The following is a 21,030-nucleotide window of genomic DNA, read 5'->3' on the forward strand; positions in this document are numbered from 1 at the left end:
GGGGCTCTAAGTTAGTTGAAGCTGTCTGATACATTGAACCTTAAAAAGTAGACTTAGACTTGAAATTCAAACAAATTAGAATGTGTACAAGTTCAATTCTGTGACTTTGTTACAAAATAATTATCTTCGGTTTGTAAAATAGCTTAAAGGTATATTGTAATGGCGAGGCGGTGGCGACAATGAACTCTTCCATGAGATTTGAGTTTCAGAAAACTCTTCACTTCACATAATACAACATGCTAAGCATGTAATACAACTTCCAAGAACATGTTGACAATACTTCACATAAATACCACAATTTCATTAGATATAGAATTCATATCCACATGCTACATAAGTACATATACAACATTTACTTGTTTTACTCATTTTTAGACAGGAAGGAGCATAGGATGTGCTCCAAAAATATAATAATTAGCACATACTTTATACCATATGGAGTTTTCATAACCTCAAAAAGTAAAGGCGACAGGGAGCTAGCTTACTTCATTAATAACATGCTATACCTTGTAATAGTTGTAGAAATAATGATCAGCTTCAACACTCCCCACTTTTACAATAGCAGCCAAACACTATTTTCACAAGTTCCTAAATATGCATATACACTGCACAAACAATGAGAAAAAACCAGGGTTACAGCTTTCGGAACCAAGCGGATTGGGTCACAAAAAGAAACCGGACTGGTCAACGTGAACCAGTTTGATTAGACCCGTTTCAACATGAACCCATTTTGACCCCGTTTTAAGATGAACCCATTTTGACTGTTTCCAATGATTATTCTATTAAAAGTATGGGTGTGCATGAGTTGGTTTTGGGTTCAAACTGGACATAAAAACCACAAATTCGGTTTTTGATTTTTGAAAATCGTATGGTTTTGGTTTTCACTTTCCACAATGGGTTTAGTTCTCTTCGGTTTCTTTGCTTTTACCTTTTGGGCTTGTAAACTGTTTCAGACAGAAAAATAGCCCAAGATGAACTTGGGCCTAATTTTTTTTGGTTAACTGATATTTGAATCTAAATCTTTTGGGCTTACATCATTTATTTAAAAATTGGTTTTCTCAGTTTTTGGTTCATATCAAAACCGAAGTCCGAAACCGACCCAAATCGGTTTTTTCAAAAAACTAAAACCAAACCGTCGGATTTTTATTGGGTTCGGTTATTTCAGTTATGGTTACTGTTAGGTTATTTCAGTTCGTACACACCTTTAATTAAAAGTCAAGCCATACAGATGGTTTCTCGGTTAGCATTGGTTTAGTGCAACACCCACAACCATAATCAAACCAATGGTTTGAACATTAAACTCTTCTTGAACCAAAAAACAAAAACTTACAGTCAACACCGATCCAGGTTTAATAACCTTAAACAGCATAAAGCCGCACAACTTGTTCAATCTTGGCTCTACAAACAGGGCAACCCCAATCCTTGCCTTTGACTTCATTCAAACACATCATGCATCCAGCCATGTGACCACACGGGATACAAGCTCCCTCAACCGGTGCATCCAAACATATAACACACGATGAAGAATCATTATTATTAATCTCCTTCTCAACATCACTAGGGTTGGAGTCAATTGATGGGTAGTGAACGGGACCGTCATCAACTGTTTCTGGTAACAGAGGTGCTGAGGGGACCGAGGGTGGTGCACTCATAATGATAGGTGCGGTTGGGACAACTTGAGAATATATGCCGGTCTCCGAGTTGGGATAATAACTAATAGGGGCCGTGGGTCCCACTTCTGAACTGGATTGGAGGGAGGTGTTAATAGGCAGAGGTAACTCAGTGTCTCGTGTTGTTTGGGCAGGTGATTCAATATTAGAGACTTGGGTGTTGAATGGAAGTGCAAGATGCATAACCTGCAATGTGTAAAATATGAAAATTGTGCTTATATAAACATTAAGAATTGATTATGCTGTTTTAAGACACAATAACTAGATAATTAGTTCCAAAATGCTAATCGAAATATCATTATAAACGCCTCAATAAGGTACAATGTGAACACTCGAGTAATAATTCAAAAAAGGTTAGAATGGATCAAGCAGATGATTATACCTGAGTAATTCCTTTGCAAGCATTGCAAAACTGCTTAAATTGTGGCTTTTCATTTTCGTTAACGGGTGCAAGTTTGATGCGTGACTCTGTAATTGAGAAATAAATTCAGGTTCAGGAATCCAAGTCTTTCATTTTACAATAACGGTACATAAACATGTATTGATGCTTTTCTAATTTTTTGCAGATAAAACTATTCTATACATGATCACCTAAAAATGAAGATAGACTTCATATTCAGGCCCATATAAAGACAAAATGATATTTATACACAAACACACATGATGGGTGTTCAATACAGAACAAATTTAAGTAAAGAACTACGAGAATTGCATAAACACTTGTATGCAGTGCTGCTCAGATGTAGTGGGAGAGAGAAAGGTAGGTATGTGGTTTGTGTACGTGCAATTCTCACAGTTCTGTACATTTAAAGCTATACGTACATACATTGAACATCCCTCTAAATACATATAACCAAGACAATTTAACTTAAAAAGTTAAACCTACAAAAATTTGTTAGAAAAGTATAAAAAACAAACTTGAGGAAATTGTTAACTAAAATGATTATTCTTTGTGTGCGTGGGAAGTTTAGGCTAAACTTACGCTTAACTTGGGAGTGCCCAATGTTTCTTTTCCGTCTCCAACGTTTCGGGACTATACGTGTAAAAGACAAAAAAAAATAATGTAAAACATTTATATACCAGATTACATGAACAAGTATACCAAATTTGAATGTGTTGAGAACTTACTCTTGGAACTAGAAATGATCAATGCAGGATTGGGTTGGTTAAGATTTGATTCATCAATATTAGCCTTCCATAGTGCCATAATTGTGCGCGGTTTGGCATCCTGTTCATTCATAAGTCACAGTTATTGAAACTTTATAATAGAAAGTTTTCAACAAGTTCAGCGTTTTTTAAGCATCTATCAGCAGTTTCATTAAGCAGTTGTCCTTTGTTTAACAAGTAGTCAAACGTATTCAAAAGTTAGAAGATAAACAAGTACAGTGATCCTTGATTTTTGGTTATTAGTAGCTAAAAACAAACATACCTGTAAGCCAGAATATATAGCAAGTTCCAACTGCATAGGTTTCGACTGTTTACGTTGTCCACACGGTACTACAACTACCCACCTGCAAATAGTGCGGTTCATTAAAAAAGGTGACAGGTCAAGAGAGAGAGAGAGATACATCAAAGTAGAGCAATATTCCAAATACTTTCCATTAATAGAGGTGCGGATTTTTGACACAACATGAAATTCGCAGGCTTGGGTTTAGTATAAATGGGTTTGGGTCAGTTTTGGGTCGAACCCACGAACCTGTTTTGCTAAACAAGTCGTGTTCATGTCAACCTGACAGTTTCGGGTCTGTTTCAGGTCATTCGCTAACTCGTTTGGCCAAATGGGTCATGTCAACCCAACGGGTTCACGGTGTGACCCATTTCACCCAGTTATGTTTTTAAATGTGTTTTATGTCATAAATTAGATTGGTTGGGTAACTTATGCCAAAACTAAGTTTTAAGAAGAAACTGAAAAGATTTTATAATTAGATCTACTTGTTTTTATATACACCCATTTTTTGTTGTAAACTTGTAATTGTAAAGTATCCGGAAAAAAAACAAAACATTAAAATACATTTGGGTTAAACAGGCCGTGTTCGTGTCAACCTGAAAATATCCATGTTGTGTTTGTGTTTGGTTCATATGTACAACACTCTTTTAGGGTTCGTGTCGTGTCAAATTTTCAGGTCCATGTTAATATGTATGACACCATCAAACATAGCTCAAAACATGCAGAAACATTTGAATTTAGAACCACGCAATTTATGCATCTTATATTGATATGACCACTTAGTAGTATTATACACAAATGATAAAATGCAACACTTACACTTTTCTAGGCTTAGGAGCACGAAGGTCAAGAAAGCCCGGCTCACATACCTCGTGCAACCAACCAGAGAATAAGCAGATATGGCTCTAAAAGCATCACATTACAAATCCAACTAAAATCATTACAATGGGTTTGGTGCAAGTCATAAATCATAATCACGTGTGAAATGAAATGTCAAATGTACCTCAATTGCATGAACAACATTACTATTTCCCGTGAGCCTTGCAACATCAAGTGCAGTTTGACAGTTATCATTCAACACCAATGCATTAGCTGAAAATGATAATAATAAATAGCGTATTTAGTTTAACTATTAAGTAATAATAAATAAAAAAAGAGACCCGTAAATAACAAGTACTCACCACCATGTGAAAGCAGTAGATTAACCATCTGCACTAATCCACTTTGTGCAGCATGATGCAAAGGAGTTCCAGCATGATGACCTGACACGGATACATATTGTATAATGTATATGAAGAGCTTATAATAAACAGCTACATAGAGGCTTTAAAGGGCAGAAAGTAGAACACCTGGACGGTAGGCATTAACATTTGCACCCAATTCTGTTAATGTTTTTGCAACATCAAATAACTGTGGATTCATTGAAGCCAATATCAGAGGAGTCTTTCCTTCTTTATCCGTCCACTGCACCAGAAACAACAGTTTACACATGGTTAAACACATAACTTCAACACTAAGTAGAGCTGTTCAAAAAGCTTGCTTGAAAATTGACTTGTTTATAAACGATCAGAGCTGAGCTGAGCGTAGCCAAAGACAAAGTAAGCTCGGCTCGTTGCCTCGCTTGTTAGGCTTGTTTAGATGGCTAGTTGGCTTGTTTAAATTAAAGCACAAATTTTAATAGGTATAAATAATAACCCAAAAGTATAACACAAATTTTAGAGTAAATTACACTTTCCGTCTATATTAAAATTTACTTTTCGTCCTTAGACTAAGAAAATAACAAAAATCATCCTTTACGTTCACATTTTTTTCACCGTTTAAATCCTTTCCACTAACCAAAGCTAATTTTTTTGCGCTAAAGTCTAGTCATGTAAATATTCACATGAGGGCAGTTTTGTCCTTTCACGAGACACAAGCCGGCTCAACTCGCTCAAGCTCAACATTTCAGCTTGTTAAGATAAACGAGCTGAGCCGACTTGATTTGCAAACGAGGCCAAGCCCAACCAGTGGGCTTGGGTTAAAACCGATTATCTGCTTCAAATAATCCATTTGGAATAAACAACTTTAAACCGCCTATTTAAAAGGGCGTAATTCTCTAGCAACTAATTAAATTAATCAGTTTAGTTAACCAATTCGAAACAGCTTATTGCTGCATCATAACACAATCATCAGATAACCAATTCGAATAAGCAGTCTGAAAAGGCTAATCTGGAAACTAGACTGTTATTTTTTATTAATATTTTTCACAACTATTTTTGTTATAATTTATTTATTTATAGTTAAAAAGATCCAAGTACAATAAAGAGCCAGGTAAGCGGACAAATAAAGAGCCAGGTAAGCGGACAACAAGCTGCACGACAACCCCTTTTAAATACATAAATAATATTAATCTAGATTAGCAGCAAAACCCATATCAATGTTAATTTACTGTGTTATATGCAATTATTATAACACAAGGTCTGAACTTTAAACCTATAAATATATAAATGTGATTAAAAATTGAAATTGGGGCAAATTAATTAACCAATTCAACTCCAAGAATTGAATTTTATAAAAAAAATAACCCAAATTAATTGCCAATTATAACAAAACTCGAATTTAATGAAATGAATAGAATTTAATAAATACCTCAAGACCAGCACCTTCGGTTCGAAGCTTTTTGACGGCTTCAGTGTTGGCATTTGTGACTTGTTGATACAAAAGCTCATCTTTGGATTGCTGTAAACCCATTTGATAATAATAATAATAATAATAATAATAATGAAATTGGGTGGTGTTAATAAACAGTGATCCAAAGATCAGGGCTTGATTGCATTTTACTTTTCCTCAAGGAAAAAAGAAAGAAAATTAAATATAAATATAAATATAATATAGTCAGTCTATTCTTCTTCTTCTTTTCCGCGTAATTTCTATGGATTACAATTTGGTCAAAGGGTTGTGGTTTCTTGTCTTGAGTTTGATTACATCTTCAAGCGTCCATTGTAGTTGTAGTTGGCAGTTAGTTCGATTCATCCATGAGCTAGCTCTGTACTACATAGTCTTTATCCTGTGCTTGCTTCATAACTTTTATTATTATTATTATTATTATTATTATTATTATTATTATTATTATTATAATTTTGTTTAACGGATAACAAACATAAAATTTCTAGTTATTTTGTAAAGGTGACCCAATGGAAAAATGTCACTGTAACTTGGTCTAACCCGGTTGTACGGAGCCCTTAAGTGCCTTCGAGTTATTTCTGGTTTCGGGAAAAACCCACCCATCTTAAGGCCTACTGGTGGTAAAATCTGGACGCTCTCAGGATCGAACTAGAGATTACAAAGATCACAGTCTTCCTTTATTGAGTTATCCATATCCCCTAAAGTGTTTCCAGTAAGGATTAAACTTAAGTCTTTAATAAAAAACCTAAAGTTCTTACCAATACATCACATTAAAAAGGACATTATTATTAATTATTGTATGTTGTTGAAAAGATATATCTTTATGGAGTATTGATGGTTAGGGTCCATGAATTTGGTTATTTGTTGAGTGTGGTTATTTGTTGAAGCTATGGCAATAAGTGTGTGACCATTGTTGGGAGATTTTGTGATGTCACAAAAGAAATGGTAACATCTTATGACCAGGATTCTTTTAACGTTTTACACAAGGGTTACGTGAATCATTAATAACAAAAATACCCATGTTTAAAAATAAATCTTGTTTAACAAAAGTAAAAAAATGGTAATGGTGGTGATGGTGATGATGCCGACAGTGAGAATGGTGGTGATAGTGGTCAAGTGATGATGGGGACAGTGGTGATGATGATGGAGGCAGTGAGAGTGGTGGTGATAGTGAGGCGGTGGTGGTAGTAGTAATAACATTAGTATTGATGGTGGTAGTGTCGGGAAAGTAGGGTGATAGAGGGAATAGAGTGAAAAAACATAAAAGCAGGTGGATGCAATTGAATGACTTGATGTGAGATTCCTTGGGTAATTTATGATTTCATTCGTATGACCAACCCAAACATGTATTTTCATTCCCTAACAATAGTTCATTTCATTATGTATGCCTTAAGTTTTGAATGATATTATATCAACTCTTAGAGCTCAACACAAGGTTCAGATACATTTCATAGGCGTTAAATTACTTGTGTTTATGTTTTGGCAAGTCGATCATTCACAAACCTGGAAATCTGATGTGGAATCCAAAATTTCACACAACCTCAAAATCACTCTAAACTCATTAACTAGAACATGGGATGAGTTTTTATGGCTTGACACGAACTGATTATTTGTAAGGCCCCGTTACCAGTAGCCCTACTTTCGTGTTGGATTTACTCATAAACGCAGTTCTAAATATCAGTGTTAATTAAAACATTAGCGGAACATTAAAAACATTCAACCCATTACATTCCATAACCATAATTCTTGTCTTATCGAGCATTCATAGTCATTTAAAAACAAAACATAGTCTTTTAAAATAAAACATCATAGCAAAATCTTCAGATGCCAGCTTCGTCCAACTCTGCCATGTGTCCTCCTCAAGCTACCTGCCTCATTCTACTTACCTGCGTGCATACTAAAAGTCAGCTACGCTGAGTGAGTTCTAGTTAATCACATAATCATACAATACCTTCTTACATTTCATACTTAACCTCTTAACTTTCTTTCACACACACATAAGTGCATATACTTTCATTCTTACCTTCATACTTTCTTTACATACATAATCATACGTTTTAAAGAGCCTTTCGCCCTATAACTTCACAGATATTATAAGGGTTTAGTCCCTAACATCACAGATATTATGAGGGTCTGGTCCTAACATCATAGATATTATAAGGGTCTGGTCCCTAACATCACAGATATTATTAGGGTCTGGTCCCTTTGTTTCGTGTAACTGTACCATACCTGTTCATACATACTTTCCTTGACAATACGTGCAATCTCCGAAGAGCGTTCACGTACCATCATCATAACATACATACATTGTGCATACATCATATATTCATACATACATCATATCTCTCATCATACTTATCAATCATATCTTAACTACCACCTGACGGTTCATGCAATATCCGAAGATCGTTCACGCACCGTCAAGCGATCATCATACATAAATCATACAAGGCATACACTTATCACTTAAGATAAGTGTATTAACTATCACATCGAGTATGCACACAGCCCCGAAAACATAACAAGGAAGTGGGGCTAGAAACTCACCTGAATCTTGTTACGCTCTCCGTTAATCTTTATTCCCTTCTTGAGTTGTGCACGGCTAACTGTATAATATTTACACGTATCAATTATCTACTACTACTCATGTTGTATTTCTATCTTTATATAACCCACAACGAACGGGGGTCCGGGGGTAGCGCCCCTGGCAGCGGGGTTTAGGGGCGGCAGCCCCTAGCAGGGTCCAAGGGGCAGAGCCCCTGGCTGGGGTCGAGCTGCCAGTTCAGCTTGGAAAAATTTTATTTCCATTAACTGTCTTAACACATTTTTCATTAGGTTTTTAATTTACTTTCTAATTTGCTAACTCCAGCGAACTTATCATTAAGCGAACTTAACAATAAGCGAACTTAACATTAAGCGAACTTAACAATAAGCGAACTTAACATTAAGCGAACTTAACAATAAGCGAACTTAACATTAAGCGAACTTACTGCAGGCGAACTTAGTGTTAAGCGAACTTAACATTAAGCGAATTTACTGTAAGCGAACTTAACATTAAGCGAAGTTAAGCATTGAGCGAACTTATCACCAGGCGAAGTTAAGGCTCGGCGAACTTAGCTTTAGGCTAAGTTATCATGGGCGACCTTATCACCAGGCGAAGTTACAGTTAGGCGAACTTGGCTTTAGGCGAACTTGCTTGCAAGCGAAGTTAAGCTTTGTAGGCGAAGTTACCCAGCTGCCGTCTCTGTTCAAACTTAATCACCAAAATCACCCTTATTTCATCGAGAATTTCTTGGATATTACGTTAACTAACTCCGCGATCATTCCCATGGCCTAGTTCGGGTAAAACTTGGCCCGGAAAGACATAAAGTTTGGAGCTTTCGGCTTAAAACGTTTAATAACAAGTCGCCGTACATAGCCATAGGTTTGTCAAGTTCATTTCCAACATCAAGTTTGTTACTTTACGTTTCGTTTAGACCCGATTTACTTTATGTTTAAGTTTCAAAGCTAACCGATCCTAAAAACGTAAACTTTAAGGTAAAAGGCATACCTTTACGCGTTCGGTGTGGTCGCGGTTTGCTTGGTTATCTCGTATCTAGCTCGTATATCAAAGGTCTAATAATGGTTAGCTTGATTTTGGACTCGAGTCCCGTTCTCTCTCTCTCTCGCGGCCGTGTGAGGTGAAGGATGTGTGTGTTTTTGAGTGTGTAGAGATTAAGATGGAATGAAATGAGGTTTAGGGTTTTATGGTGGTTTAGGGGATATTTATATCCCTTAAAGCCCATGGACCTAAGGCCCATTCCCATTCAACCCACCTTAATTAATCTAAGTCCATGACCCGTTCTTTACTCGGTATTAATTAATTAATAACGCGAAATCACTAAACGTAACTTTCTTTATTTATTATTAGAATATTTAGGATGTTACATTATTTCACGAAAAAATTAGTTTTATATTTTTTTTATTTTCATGACAGTAATCTAATTTACAAATATACAACAAAAATACAAATGTTACTACAATTATTGTGTTTAAGCTATAAACGCCAATTCTCTTTAAATGTTGTCACAAGATATCAAATTAGTTTAACTTATAAAAGAGAACACATTTTTTTTAAATTAATCAGGTTAAACAAGTTACTTGTGAACCCACCGACTAAGACTCAGCTTGTACACAACTCATTGAGCTAATCTTGTTCACCGAATCAGCCAAACCCCCTCCCCCCTCCCCCCAATTTCATGTTAGATTCGTGTCGTGTTAATTTTTACTCATAATTATCATACTGCTCTTGATTGAGAGGGGTGGCGTATTTGAGTTTAAATCAACAATATATCGACATGTGTATACATAACCAGTTAGGCATGCGTATAACATAAAACTCCATATGACTAAATAAGTTATATATAAACAACAATATCTTTTTTATTTACTTTATACGCTAATATGGGAGTTTCCACCCAAAACGGTATAGATAATTATGGGTAAAGTTAAAATACAAAGGACAACAAAAACGAGAAGGGTGAGAAGGAATCCAGTTCATTAATTTTAGATTTGAATGGCTGAAATTAATTTAATAAATAAAAATTGATGAAAATGGCATTAAGGTAATAACCCACATTTGTTGACTTTCTCTCTCCACATGCAAGACACATGCCAATTCCCCCATCATTTTAAAATGTCCATAACTTTTTCATAGGACATTATTTTTTTTAAAAAAATCACCATAATAATAAGCGTTTTTTTATCTTTAATATGAGTATCATATTGTTATATAAAAATAAAAAAAATTAATGAGTTTTTTAATTTTGTTTTTTTTGTTGTGCATTGTGTCATTGTGTAATATGTTGTTTCCATTGTGTTTTACATTTCAAGTCATTGTGTTATATATATTCATCATTGTGTTTTACGTTTCAAGTTATTGTGTAACATGTATTAATGGCGAAAAAAGACACAATGGTGTGTGAAAAGACACAATGGAGAAAAAAGACACAATGGTGTGCGAAAAGACACAATGACGAAAAAAGACACAATGGTAAGCGAAAATACACAATGGTGTGCGAAAAGACACAATGACGAAAAAAGACACAATGATAAGCGAAAAGACACAATGACGAAAAAAGACACAATGATAAGCGAAAAAACACAATGGTGTGCGAAAAGACACAATGGTGTGCGAAAAAAAGACACAATTATAAGCGAAAAGACACAATGGTGTGCGAAAAGACACAATGAAAAGCGAAAAGACACAATGGTGTGTGAAAAGACACAATAACGAAAAAAGACACAATGATAAGCGAAAAGACACAATGGTGTGTGAAAAGACACAATGACGAAAAAAGACACAATGATAAGCGAAAAGACACAATGGTGTGCGAAATGACACGATGACGAAAAAATACACAATGATTAAAAAGGACATAATGATAAGCGAAAAAACACAATGGTGTGCGAAAAAAGACACAATGATAAGCGAAAAGACACAATGGTGTGCGAAAAGACACAATGACGAAAAAAGACACAATGATAAGCGAAAAGACACAATGGTGTGCGAAAAGACACAATGACGAAAAAAGACACAATTATAAGCGAAAAGACACAATGGTGTGCGGAAAGACACAATGAGATGTTTTTTGTTTTAAATTTTATTTAAAAAAAATCATACTCATATTAAAGATAAAAAACGTTTGTTATTATGATGATTTTTTTTTAAAAAAAAATATCATACGAAAAAGTTATAAACGTTTTAAAATGATGGGGGTATTAACATGTGCCTTGCATGTTGGGAGAGAAAATATATACAATTACCTTTATACTCTTTTCCTTTGGTCCTCACTTGACACATGTCAATAATTTATGGCTTCTTACACTTCTCATTTTTATTACCCTTTGTAGAATAACTTGACTAAGGTAATTATAATTTTTGTACTATTTTACAGCAACCATACTAAATTAGAAAGGAATTCTGTATAAACATAGCTAGAAGTGTATTTTAGGGTGTTTATCACATCAACTTGGCCTTATGACGTTACATGTGTTGGGGATTTTAGTGCAATCATGCTATTTGGGTAATTTGGATTTTATTACATCCCAAATGAGGAATAAGAATACGTATTTAAATAAATTAAGATGTGTGGAGTGCAGTCGGTACACGCTAGATCATGACTATTGTTATTTAACTCACTAACCTGAGTGTTTAAAGAGGTAGCCCCACTTGGTTGGGGTTAGAGGGAAATGCCCTAAGCGAGGGGTTGGTGGGATTGCATATGTGTCACCAAAAGTTGCTTTAGAATTGCATAATTGAGAAAATGTTGCATAAAAGAAGGATGACAGGTAGGATCTAATGACCCGTGGGACTGATCTAAGTGGCACCGGTCATTAGGAGCATGATGTGCTAGAAAACAGTCAATTAAATATTAACTAAACTAAGCAAGTAATAAAAACTAGACTTAAGACTCAACTACACAAAACACCGGCAAGTGAACCGGTCAATTGTACTAAAGCTAAGTAAGTCCGAAATATCAAACCCACATGACTCTATAAATTACGCTAATTAACTAATTAGACTCGACTTACGACACGACTATTTATTATTAATGTTTAAAAGGGGTTTTTAAACTAAGATTAAACTAAGAAAGCAATTAAATAATTAAACAAGAAGCAAGCAATTAATCACAAGATCGAAATCAAATAGAGAAGGAATATACCTAGGTAAGAATTCCATGTATCAACAATCATCAAAAAATGGACAAATAACATGATATGGAAACTGATTTCTAAATATATTCATCTAACAAACCCTAAAGAACCCTTGATCGCATCAAGTAAAATCCTAAAGAATAATTATTAGATTATTAAGCAATCAGGTATATTGATTTCCTCACAGTTATCAAATAGGGTTAATTAATAGTATCTTAGGCAAGCAATCTCACGAAACACTAAACCCTAGATAACTTGATAAGCTAAACACGACATCATGAACAAGGATCAACACAATAAGCAAGAATATTGTCACTATCTATCCTAGCATGCGATTGACCAAGACACATGAACAACTCCTCACCTTACAGCTTTTGGAATTTAGCAAAACATTTAAAGTCCTAATAAATGATTAACAAGCTTCTATGATCTAATGTGCCCATTCAACCATAATAATCAAAACACCAAGTCATTGATTAAACATAAATCCTAAATCTAAAGAACACAATCAAAAGATAAAAGATCTTCGTGAAGCAATAATTAATAATCAATCAAGATAATAAATACTTATACGTATCATGAAAACAAAACCAAGTCTTTTACTATTAATAAAACGAAACCATAATCAAAACATTTGTCCAAAGCAAGAATCAAGTATCAAACATGTTCATCAAACCTAGGTAGACATGAAGTCTAGCATAGCAAAGTCATAATCAAAGATAAATAACTAAACCAAAGAACAAAGAGAAACATCATGAACGATAATGAACAAGAACAAAGATAAAGAACGAGAGAACCCGTCTTAATCAACCCTTGAACACCCGTATGAAAGCTTGATGATCCTCCTTGATTCCTAGATTCAAAAAATCTTCAAACCCTTGTTTATTTCTCTCAAAAACGGCTGCCAAAAGTTCTCCATTCGTCTAGGTTTGCAATAGTATATATATAGAACGAGATGGGCTTGGAACTTGCAAAAACGGTTGACCAAGGAGGCCTAGGCGTCGCGCCCCCCCCCCCCCCCTTGGGCATGCCTTCGCGCGGCGTGGATTACTATATGAGGGGCTACGAATTTTTTTTGTTTATTTTATGCTTAAACTTTCTAGGTCTCTTCCTTAGCTTCCAAGTAACGATAAGAACCTTCTGGAACTTCTTTTCCTTGACTTACAAATCATCATCTACATGAAAACAAATCAAAACACTAAGTGGAGTAATCATTTAATCAATAACGAGCAAAACGAACTTAACCTTCACATGAAAAGATAGAAAGAATTAAGTTTAACATGCAAGACACCAAAAGATATAAAATACGTAAACATATATAAACTTGACTCAAAACCTAAATTAATAAAAGATGGACTAAACACGAACTAAACCGAACTTGAAACATTAAAGAAACACAACTTTACAGGGGATTTGAGATGTATAAATAGATGTATATCAGAGCATTTTTTATTGGTTGCAATCGTGCAACAATTATAACTAGGCGATTAATGGTAACAAAGTTAGCGTTGATGGAGTTGCTTACTGAAGTTTCCAGTATGGTTCCCATTAATGTCATCACGACGGTTACACCAAACCATCATTCTTTATTAGGAAGAGTTACGGTGTTTCATCCTAACCATTGTGATGGTAAATCGTATGATCTTTTCAACATACAAAGTAAGAATCAGTTTTTACAAGAAAGAACATCTTATTATTGTAGAACTCAGTCTATCTTATTTAACCACTAATTTTGCACACAGACGAAATACTTTAATTTTAAAGTGACCCCAAACATGATTCATAATTATATCCGGGAATTGAAATATGAAATATACAATACGGGTCTTATGATGTTAAATCAAGTCTACACAACAAAGCCTTTAAAAATATATGGTTCGTATATGGCTGGCAATTTATACACTAGACACGAATACACGACACGTACCTACACGACTTTAACAGGTAACATGTAAGGCCTTAACATGTTTCGTGTACTAAACAGGTAGACACGAAATTACCTGTTAATTTTCGTGTCTAAACATGTGTATAAATAGGTATAATACCTGTTTACCTGTTATATATATAATATAGTTATATTATATCATCCCTAACCCTAAATTCATCCAAATCAGTCTTACAAACCAAACCACAACCGTCGCCTACTCGCCTCTCATCATCCATCCCACCACCGCCGGCCATCCTCCCGTCGCCGGCGTTTCTCAGTCGCCGGCCTTCCTCCTGTCGCCGGCCATATCTCTCTCCAGCCATCACCCTCGCCGACCATATCTCTCTCCGTCGCTAGGTTGTCAAATATCTACCTATCTAATAAAATAGTGGATTTTCAACAACCATTTTTTCCTACTTTTCATCAAAACTCTTTAAATTGCCACATGACATTTTGATTTTTTTTTATTTTTTTCATTTTCATTAAAATACTTTTTATCAAATCTTTTTAAATTACTATATGGCATTTTGGCATTTTTTTATATTTTTTCTTTTTTATTAAAATACTTTACATTAAATCTCTTTAAATTGCCACATGATTTTTTTTATTAAAATACTTTTCATCAAATCTCTTTAAATTGTCACATGATATTTTGGCATTTTTCTATTTTTTTCTTTTCATTAAAATTAAAATTCAATTCACATTTAGCGGGTTATGTAAACAACCAGACTATGTCAAAAGCAATTCCATTTTCATCATTTAGGCTTAAACCTAACAATTCTATGTAATCCTCAACCATAATTCTATAATGATTATACCCTAATAAAAAGTATAAATGCGATTAAACTATACATATTCAATTAACGATCGCTGTCTGCTTTTGCATTCGTCTTCTACATTGGAATTATAAGGTTTGTTTGATTTCTTCTTTTTACATTTGTTTCAATCGACATTCATCAACATGGGTATCGATTTATCGAACGTAACACAAAATTAAAACATTCATAGGAGATTCGTTGGTAGAAACATGAGTTTCGATAAATTCATAGGAGATTCATTGGTAATTTTATGATATTAATAAAAATGTTTGTAATTGTTTATATTATCATTTATTTATCATTTTTGTTTTATTATTACACTGTGTACTACATATGTTTTTTTATTATATATTTTTTATTATCCCGTGTATCACGCGGGTTCTAACCTAGTGTGATTCTAAACAGCTATTATCGTGTATTATCGTGTATACCAGGTAGTAACAGGTTCGTATACGTGTTTGGGTTAGAGGTACACGATAAGTTTTCGTGTCGTGTACATGTATACACATTTTGTGTTCGTTATTATCGTGTTCGTGTCTTATCGTATACGGGTATACACGGTATGCCAGCCCTAGGTTCGTATGATAGAACATAAAATGGTCATATGAGTCATATAAATTTGCCAGTTGTCATCTCAGTCATTTCCTTGTTGTCAAACACATCATATGTCCATATGCTTATTATCCTTTGTCGTATGGTTCATTTGACCATACGGCCCATGTGATCATAAGGCTTTTATTACACGTTAGTGATGTTTGAATAGTGTCTTCGTGATGTTCCTTTAGACACAACCAACTAGAAATAATCATTAGTTAAACTTTTGTTAAAAGATAATTATACCCACAATTTTGTTTCCCCCCTCTTTTTGTTTGTGTTTCCAATATATATACTATATGTGTCTTTGAACGAAAATAGGAAACACATCAAATCCTATCTTAAATAGGAAACATATCAATCTATTGTATATAAGTTATTTTTTGATAAAATGAGATTGCTCTTTACAACAAAAGTGAAAGTTAAGAGTGTTATCGGCCTCATTGCTAGTATGAATTGTCATCCATCAATGAGCTATATTTAGATTATTAAAACCGTTTTTTCCAATAACAAACAGAAGTATAGTTGATTGTTTTAACTCTCACAAAGTTTACCTTCTAAATCTCTTTTGATGTAGTCAATATACAAGTGATCTCCTAATGAAGATAAAATTTTCAAACCATAAACCTTGGAGAACATGACAAGATAACAGACTGGAGTCATGTTAAGCAGAATCTTTGTAAATTCTTTTTAAACTTTGATTCAACATATCTCCCTTCACTACCATCTTCAAGAAAGTAAACACTCTAAAGAAGATCATATTTTGGCCTAATTACAAGTTCCCACAAGAACAAAACCGAGTTAAGTAGATGGTGGTGGTTCTTGATTATTTTCCTGAGCAGGTGGCCGTGGTACACTTGAACTACCTGATGGTCTTCTTGGACTATACCGTTGAAACAGCCTGTCCCTGTTTTCCCTCCACCATTCTTCTGCTTGCTGTTCATTGAACCTTCTTCGGCTGCGCGATATTGTAGAAAATTTGGATTAATAGAGAACTTCTGATTGCAAATGAGCTCTTTTGTTATACTTGTGGATTGTAGGTCAAATGTTGATCGATGTTTTCCTTTCATCTTAACATTTACTTTTACATGACAAAGGTTGGGAAAGCATGCCTAGTTATAAGTACTAGGATTAATATATGTATTATTCTTTATCTACAATTTATAAAACTTAACAAAATAGTCACTTTTATTAAGTTTGGGGGCTAGATAATGCTAAAAAGGACATTTTATGATAAAAAAAGTAAAATCATTGTACTAATAATCTATATAACTGCATAAAACTATTTAGAAAATTGTAGGCATTAAAGTAGAGTTCAGATGATTCGACCCATTTGAACCATTCTGCAGTTAGCTAGTATTTTAGTTGACCCGCTTAAGATAGATATTGCAGACACTTGTTAAAAGGAACATGTGTAAAAGCTAGACGAGTGAGAAATAGGTTGAAGTACCTGAATCTAACCCGATTGAATACTTTGGTACCATCTGAAAGTTGGAGAACAGTAACATAAACACCGGCTTCAAATTGTTCAATCACTTCTTTCCCACTATCACGGTTTGGATTCCTGCCTTCTAAACTATTCTGACTTTCAGCATCTGAAGTATTATTTTAAGAAGATTCATTGTTTTCATCAATATTATGATTACTTGAACTTTCTCCAGGCTCATATGATCGCATGGGAGCACGACTTGAAGACGTAACACTTCCGTGTGTGTTGATGTAATCATTGGCTTTATCAATCAAGTCTTTGATAGTTTCTTCATTGGAGATTTCGGGTGGCATTTTTTCGGCCAGTTCATTTAACTGATTATCAAAACCAATAAAATAATAAGTAATTACCACATCATCTATGCATACTGTACCACATTGTTTAATTTTGTCGACTTGCTAAATTGTTGTAATATTTTGTTGCATAAAAATCCAATATGGATTCTTTATAGTTACATAATATCTGAGTTCAAGAGTCTTTGATTCAAAAAAACAGAGCCAAAATTATAGAATAAAAAGTGGAAATAGATACAATATTGGCATACCTGAGATATGATGCATTTGAACGCATAGACAGCAATTGTACATTTGGCACTTTCATTTTCAGCTAACGACTCAGCTTGTTTAGTAGCTGTCTGTAGTTTTCTAATATCTGAATCTTGCTTATCACTCTTTTGCTTCCATTGTTTCACCTACCAATTATAAATAATAATAATAATAACAATTGCATATAGAAAGGATGATCATTACAATCTCTTTCAGGTGTAACATAGTATTAAGGTTTAATTGTGTTTAACCCACGGGATCAAGTTAGGTTTCTTTAGGGTGTGTTTCCTATATTTTGAGGGTTCCCCCTTCTTTGTAATTACGCAATTCAGTTAAAGATGTAGTCCATTACTATTACATGGTATCAAAGCTAAGACTCAAAACACAATTAACCCCTAATAATACTAATAATCTAATATATATTTAAGATAACAAAAAGACAAAAATGAAATATCAGTTAACAAGAGCTCTTACCTGGTTTCGCAATCTTGACACTTGTTGGCTCAAATTTTCATTTGATTTCTTTTGATCATCGGTCACACCCCGTGATAAATTAGGGGTAACAGTGGACGGAGGATTAGGCCGTCTTGGGCCAGTGAAGGCAGGTATTTTTGGAGTCATTGTACCAGGTTTCCACGTACTATGAAGAACACTTACTGAACATTGAAATGAAACATCTTTTAAATTATGGAAAGATGGAACTTGAGAAGTTCTTACCATCGAAGTAGAATTAGATCTTGATCCACATTTTCCTGATTTCACTTCATGGTACTTGACCGGTTCCATTATTTGGGATATCAAAGGCTTTGAAGTCCTCTTATTAAACCTTCTATTGAAAGTTGAAACATTATTGCTCTTGTTATTATTATTACTATTATTATTTCCGGTTTCAGCAGCTTTCTTAAGTTTTACATAACAAGAGTCACAAACACGATGTGGCTTTTCCGCGGTTGGAGCCATCGCTGCTTTCATAGCCTTTCGAGAACTGCAACCATGACAGTGCACAAGTCCACAGTTGTAACAGTTACGTCTTTTTCTGGTAAAACCAAATGCTTGTTTACAACCATGACAAACTGATTGGTCTACTCCAGAAGCCCATTTATAAATGCATATACTAGCTGTAAAATTTGCACCACAAGATAAACTTTTAACAGTTCTATCTTTCAATGCTTCAACCAAAGTTGGAGTGTTTCGATCTTCTACGTCTCCATGTCCTAGTCTCCCATTTGCACCTTTTCCCCAAGTAAAAACTTCACTTCCTGATGTTAAAACCACAACATGGTACGCTCCACATGCGATTTCTTCAACAAATTCACCTACTAGTTTATCTTGAACCATACTAGGGGATTTACCATCAGCTTGTGGGTTACCAAGTTGACCATGTGCAGTACTACCCATAGCGAAGACATGACCGGATGTCGTAAGGCCAACGGTCATAGTATGTCCACATGCTAATTGATGGAAATTATGATCAGTTAAAGATAGTACACATGTTGGTTCTGTGTAAGTATCTTTGTTTCCATGACCCAGACGGTACTTATCTCCGTCCCCCCAAGTGAAAAGTTTTTTGGATGTTTTGTTTTTAGTTTGATATTTTAAGGCCTCTACAACTGCTGCCGTGTGCCATAATCCACATGCAACTTTAAGAGTTTTTTGCCCATTCAAAGATGCAACCTCTTTTGGAAATTTTACACTCTCTCGATTACCATGTCCCAGAGCACGATAAGTCCCATCGCCAAACGTATATAATTTCTTTTCGGAAGTTATCACTGCCGAATGCCAATTACCACAAGCAACTGATAAAACTTGGATTCCTTCTAAAGGTCCAGAAACCTGTTTGGGTATCCAGTGGCTGACATCCGTACCATGTCCAAGAAGACCAGCATTGTGGGTCCCGTCTCCCCAAGTATATAAATCACCAGATGAAGATACAGCGCAAGTATGATGCTGACCACAAGCAACAAAGTCAACATTATTAACCGAAAGGAATTCAATAACGCGAGGGCGACCAACATTTCGGTCAGTTCCATGACCAAGCCTACCACCAGATTCCTCCCCACAAGTGAAAATTTCACCTTGTTTTGTTACAAGAGAAAAGTGCGAAACACCACACGCAATTTGTTGGACATCTATAACTACATTTGATTCCAGTAATTTAGGAGTTAAAGTGTCACCTTTTGGTTGGGACTATTTAAAGTTCCCTCATTAAAACAACAAACTTTTCCCCAAAGGTAAATATCTCCTAATGATTCTATATCATCAGGTGCAGCGGTAGTTTGAGTTGAACAACTAGGTGTATTTGAAACACTAATTCTGTAATTATCTGCACAACTTGTTCTTACTTGCATGTTTGCACTTCCCGTTGCCACATCTGAACTAAGAAAACTACTTATGTTTTCTGGATAACGCAAATCCACAGAGAATGAGCCTCGCGAGTTACTTGAATCACACTCTAATGCTACACCAGAAGGACGCCCCTTTTGACCGGCTTCACTTGCAACATCATAAACCTGTAATAAGAAAAAAAGTACAATAGAGTTTAATCAGAGAACATACATTGAGTCCAAAGCGGATGAAATGTATACCGAGTGAACTCAAGGATAGAAAAATGAAACTCTTACATCAGAAATATCACTTCCGCTACGTCTAGCACGATTTTGTGCTGAAGAAACTAAATGTCTCAACCCTGCAAGCCAGACATCTACCTCAACCTTGTCTTTGCATATCTGCAATTATATAACCATCGTAATTACTTTTACATTCTGTGAACTCTCGAGTGTGTTTAAGGGTTTTAATTATTTGAATAAATAGGCATTCGAAAGAATAAGTTATCTAACCAAATCAAAGGATCTTTCACCATTTTTGTAAATAAGGGAAAACGACAAGTACTCCTTCTCAGGTTGGCTGCATCTTTTGAAAACCAGCTGCAGGTACATATACTATTGCTGATTAAATTAATTTCAGGAAATAAATCAATGAATTAATACTTGAAATAGCTAATTAACTGTTCTCTTTCCAGGGATGATCCTAATAACTGAAGCTAAGTTCAAATTCCTTTCCCGTCCATGGGAGTACCAGATCAAAGTTGTTTCATCCTGTCAATTTAAATAAACACCTTTTAGTTTGGTTGTCAAAGAAAAATTAGGATTCAACATACAGTAAAAGAAAACAATCAACAGT

The 21,030-nt window shown here is 34.8% G+C and overlaps 1 protein-coding gene and 1 pseudogene across 1 annotated transcript; both read right to left on the reverse strand.

Annotated features, from left to right (window-relative positions):
- Positions 1-280: 280 nt before the first annotated feature.
- Positions 281-5,983, reverse strand: LOC143614357 (putative E3 ubiquitin-protein ligase XBAT35). The gene is made up of 11 exons (XM_077087818.1): positions 5,746-5,983; positions 4,467-4,581; positions 4,299-4,379; positions 4,121-4,209; positions 3,937-4,022; positions 3,100-3,181; positions 2,799-2,898; positions 2,653-2,703; positions 2,053-2,138; positions 1,331-1,856; positions 281-605 (listed from the first exon to the last, which is right to left on the reverse strand). Exons 1-10 carry the CDS (start codon positions 5,845-5,847, stop codon positions 1,359-1,361), a joined length of 1,290 nt encoding a protein of 429 aa, XP_076943933.1. The 5' UTR covers positions 5,848-5,983; the 3' UTR covers positions 281-605; positions 1,331-1,358.
- A 10,474-nt stretch (positions 5,984-16,457) lies between these two features.
- On the reverse strand, positions 16,458-20,215 carry LOC143613929 (PH, RCC1 and FYVE domains-containing protein 1-like; annotated as a pseudogene).
- Between the last annotated feature and the right edge of the window lie 815 nt (positions 20,216-21,030).

Source organism: Bidens hawaiensis, unplaced genomic scaffold, assembly GCF_021521415.1.
Source record: "Bidens hawaiensis isolate Kalapana, Puna unplaced genomic scaffold, B.hawaiensis_p1.1 tig00002273_1, whole genome shotgun sequence".
Lineage (NCBI taxonomy): Eukaryota > Viridiplantae > Streptophyta > Magnoliopsida > Asterales > Asteraceae > Bidens > Bidens hawaiensis.

Excerpts from the sequence above, each read along its gene's own strand:
- LOC143614357 (XM_077087818.1), bottom strand. The coding sequence starts at position 5,847 with ATGGGTTTACAGCAATCCAAAGATGAGCTTTTGTATCAACAAGTCACA. Across the intron at positions 4,582-5,745 it reads CCGAAGGTGCTGGTCTTGAG|TGGACGGATAAAGAAGGAAA; the intron begins GTATTTATTAAA and ends TTTCTGGTGCAG. Across the intron at positions 4,023-4,120 it reads ATGTTGTTCATGCAATTGAG|AGCCATATCTGCTTATTCTC; the intron begins GTACATTTGACA and ends TGATGCTTTTAG.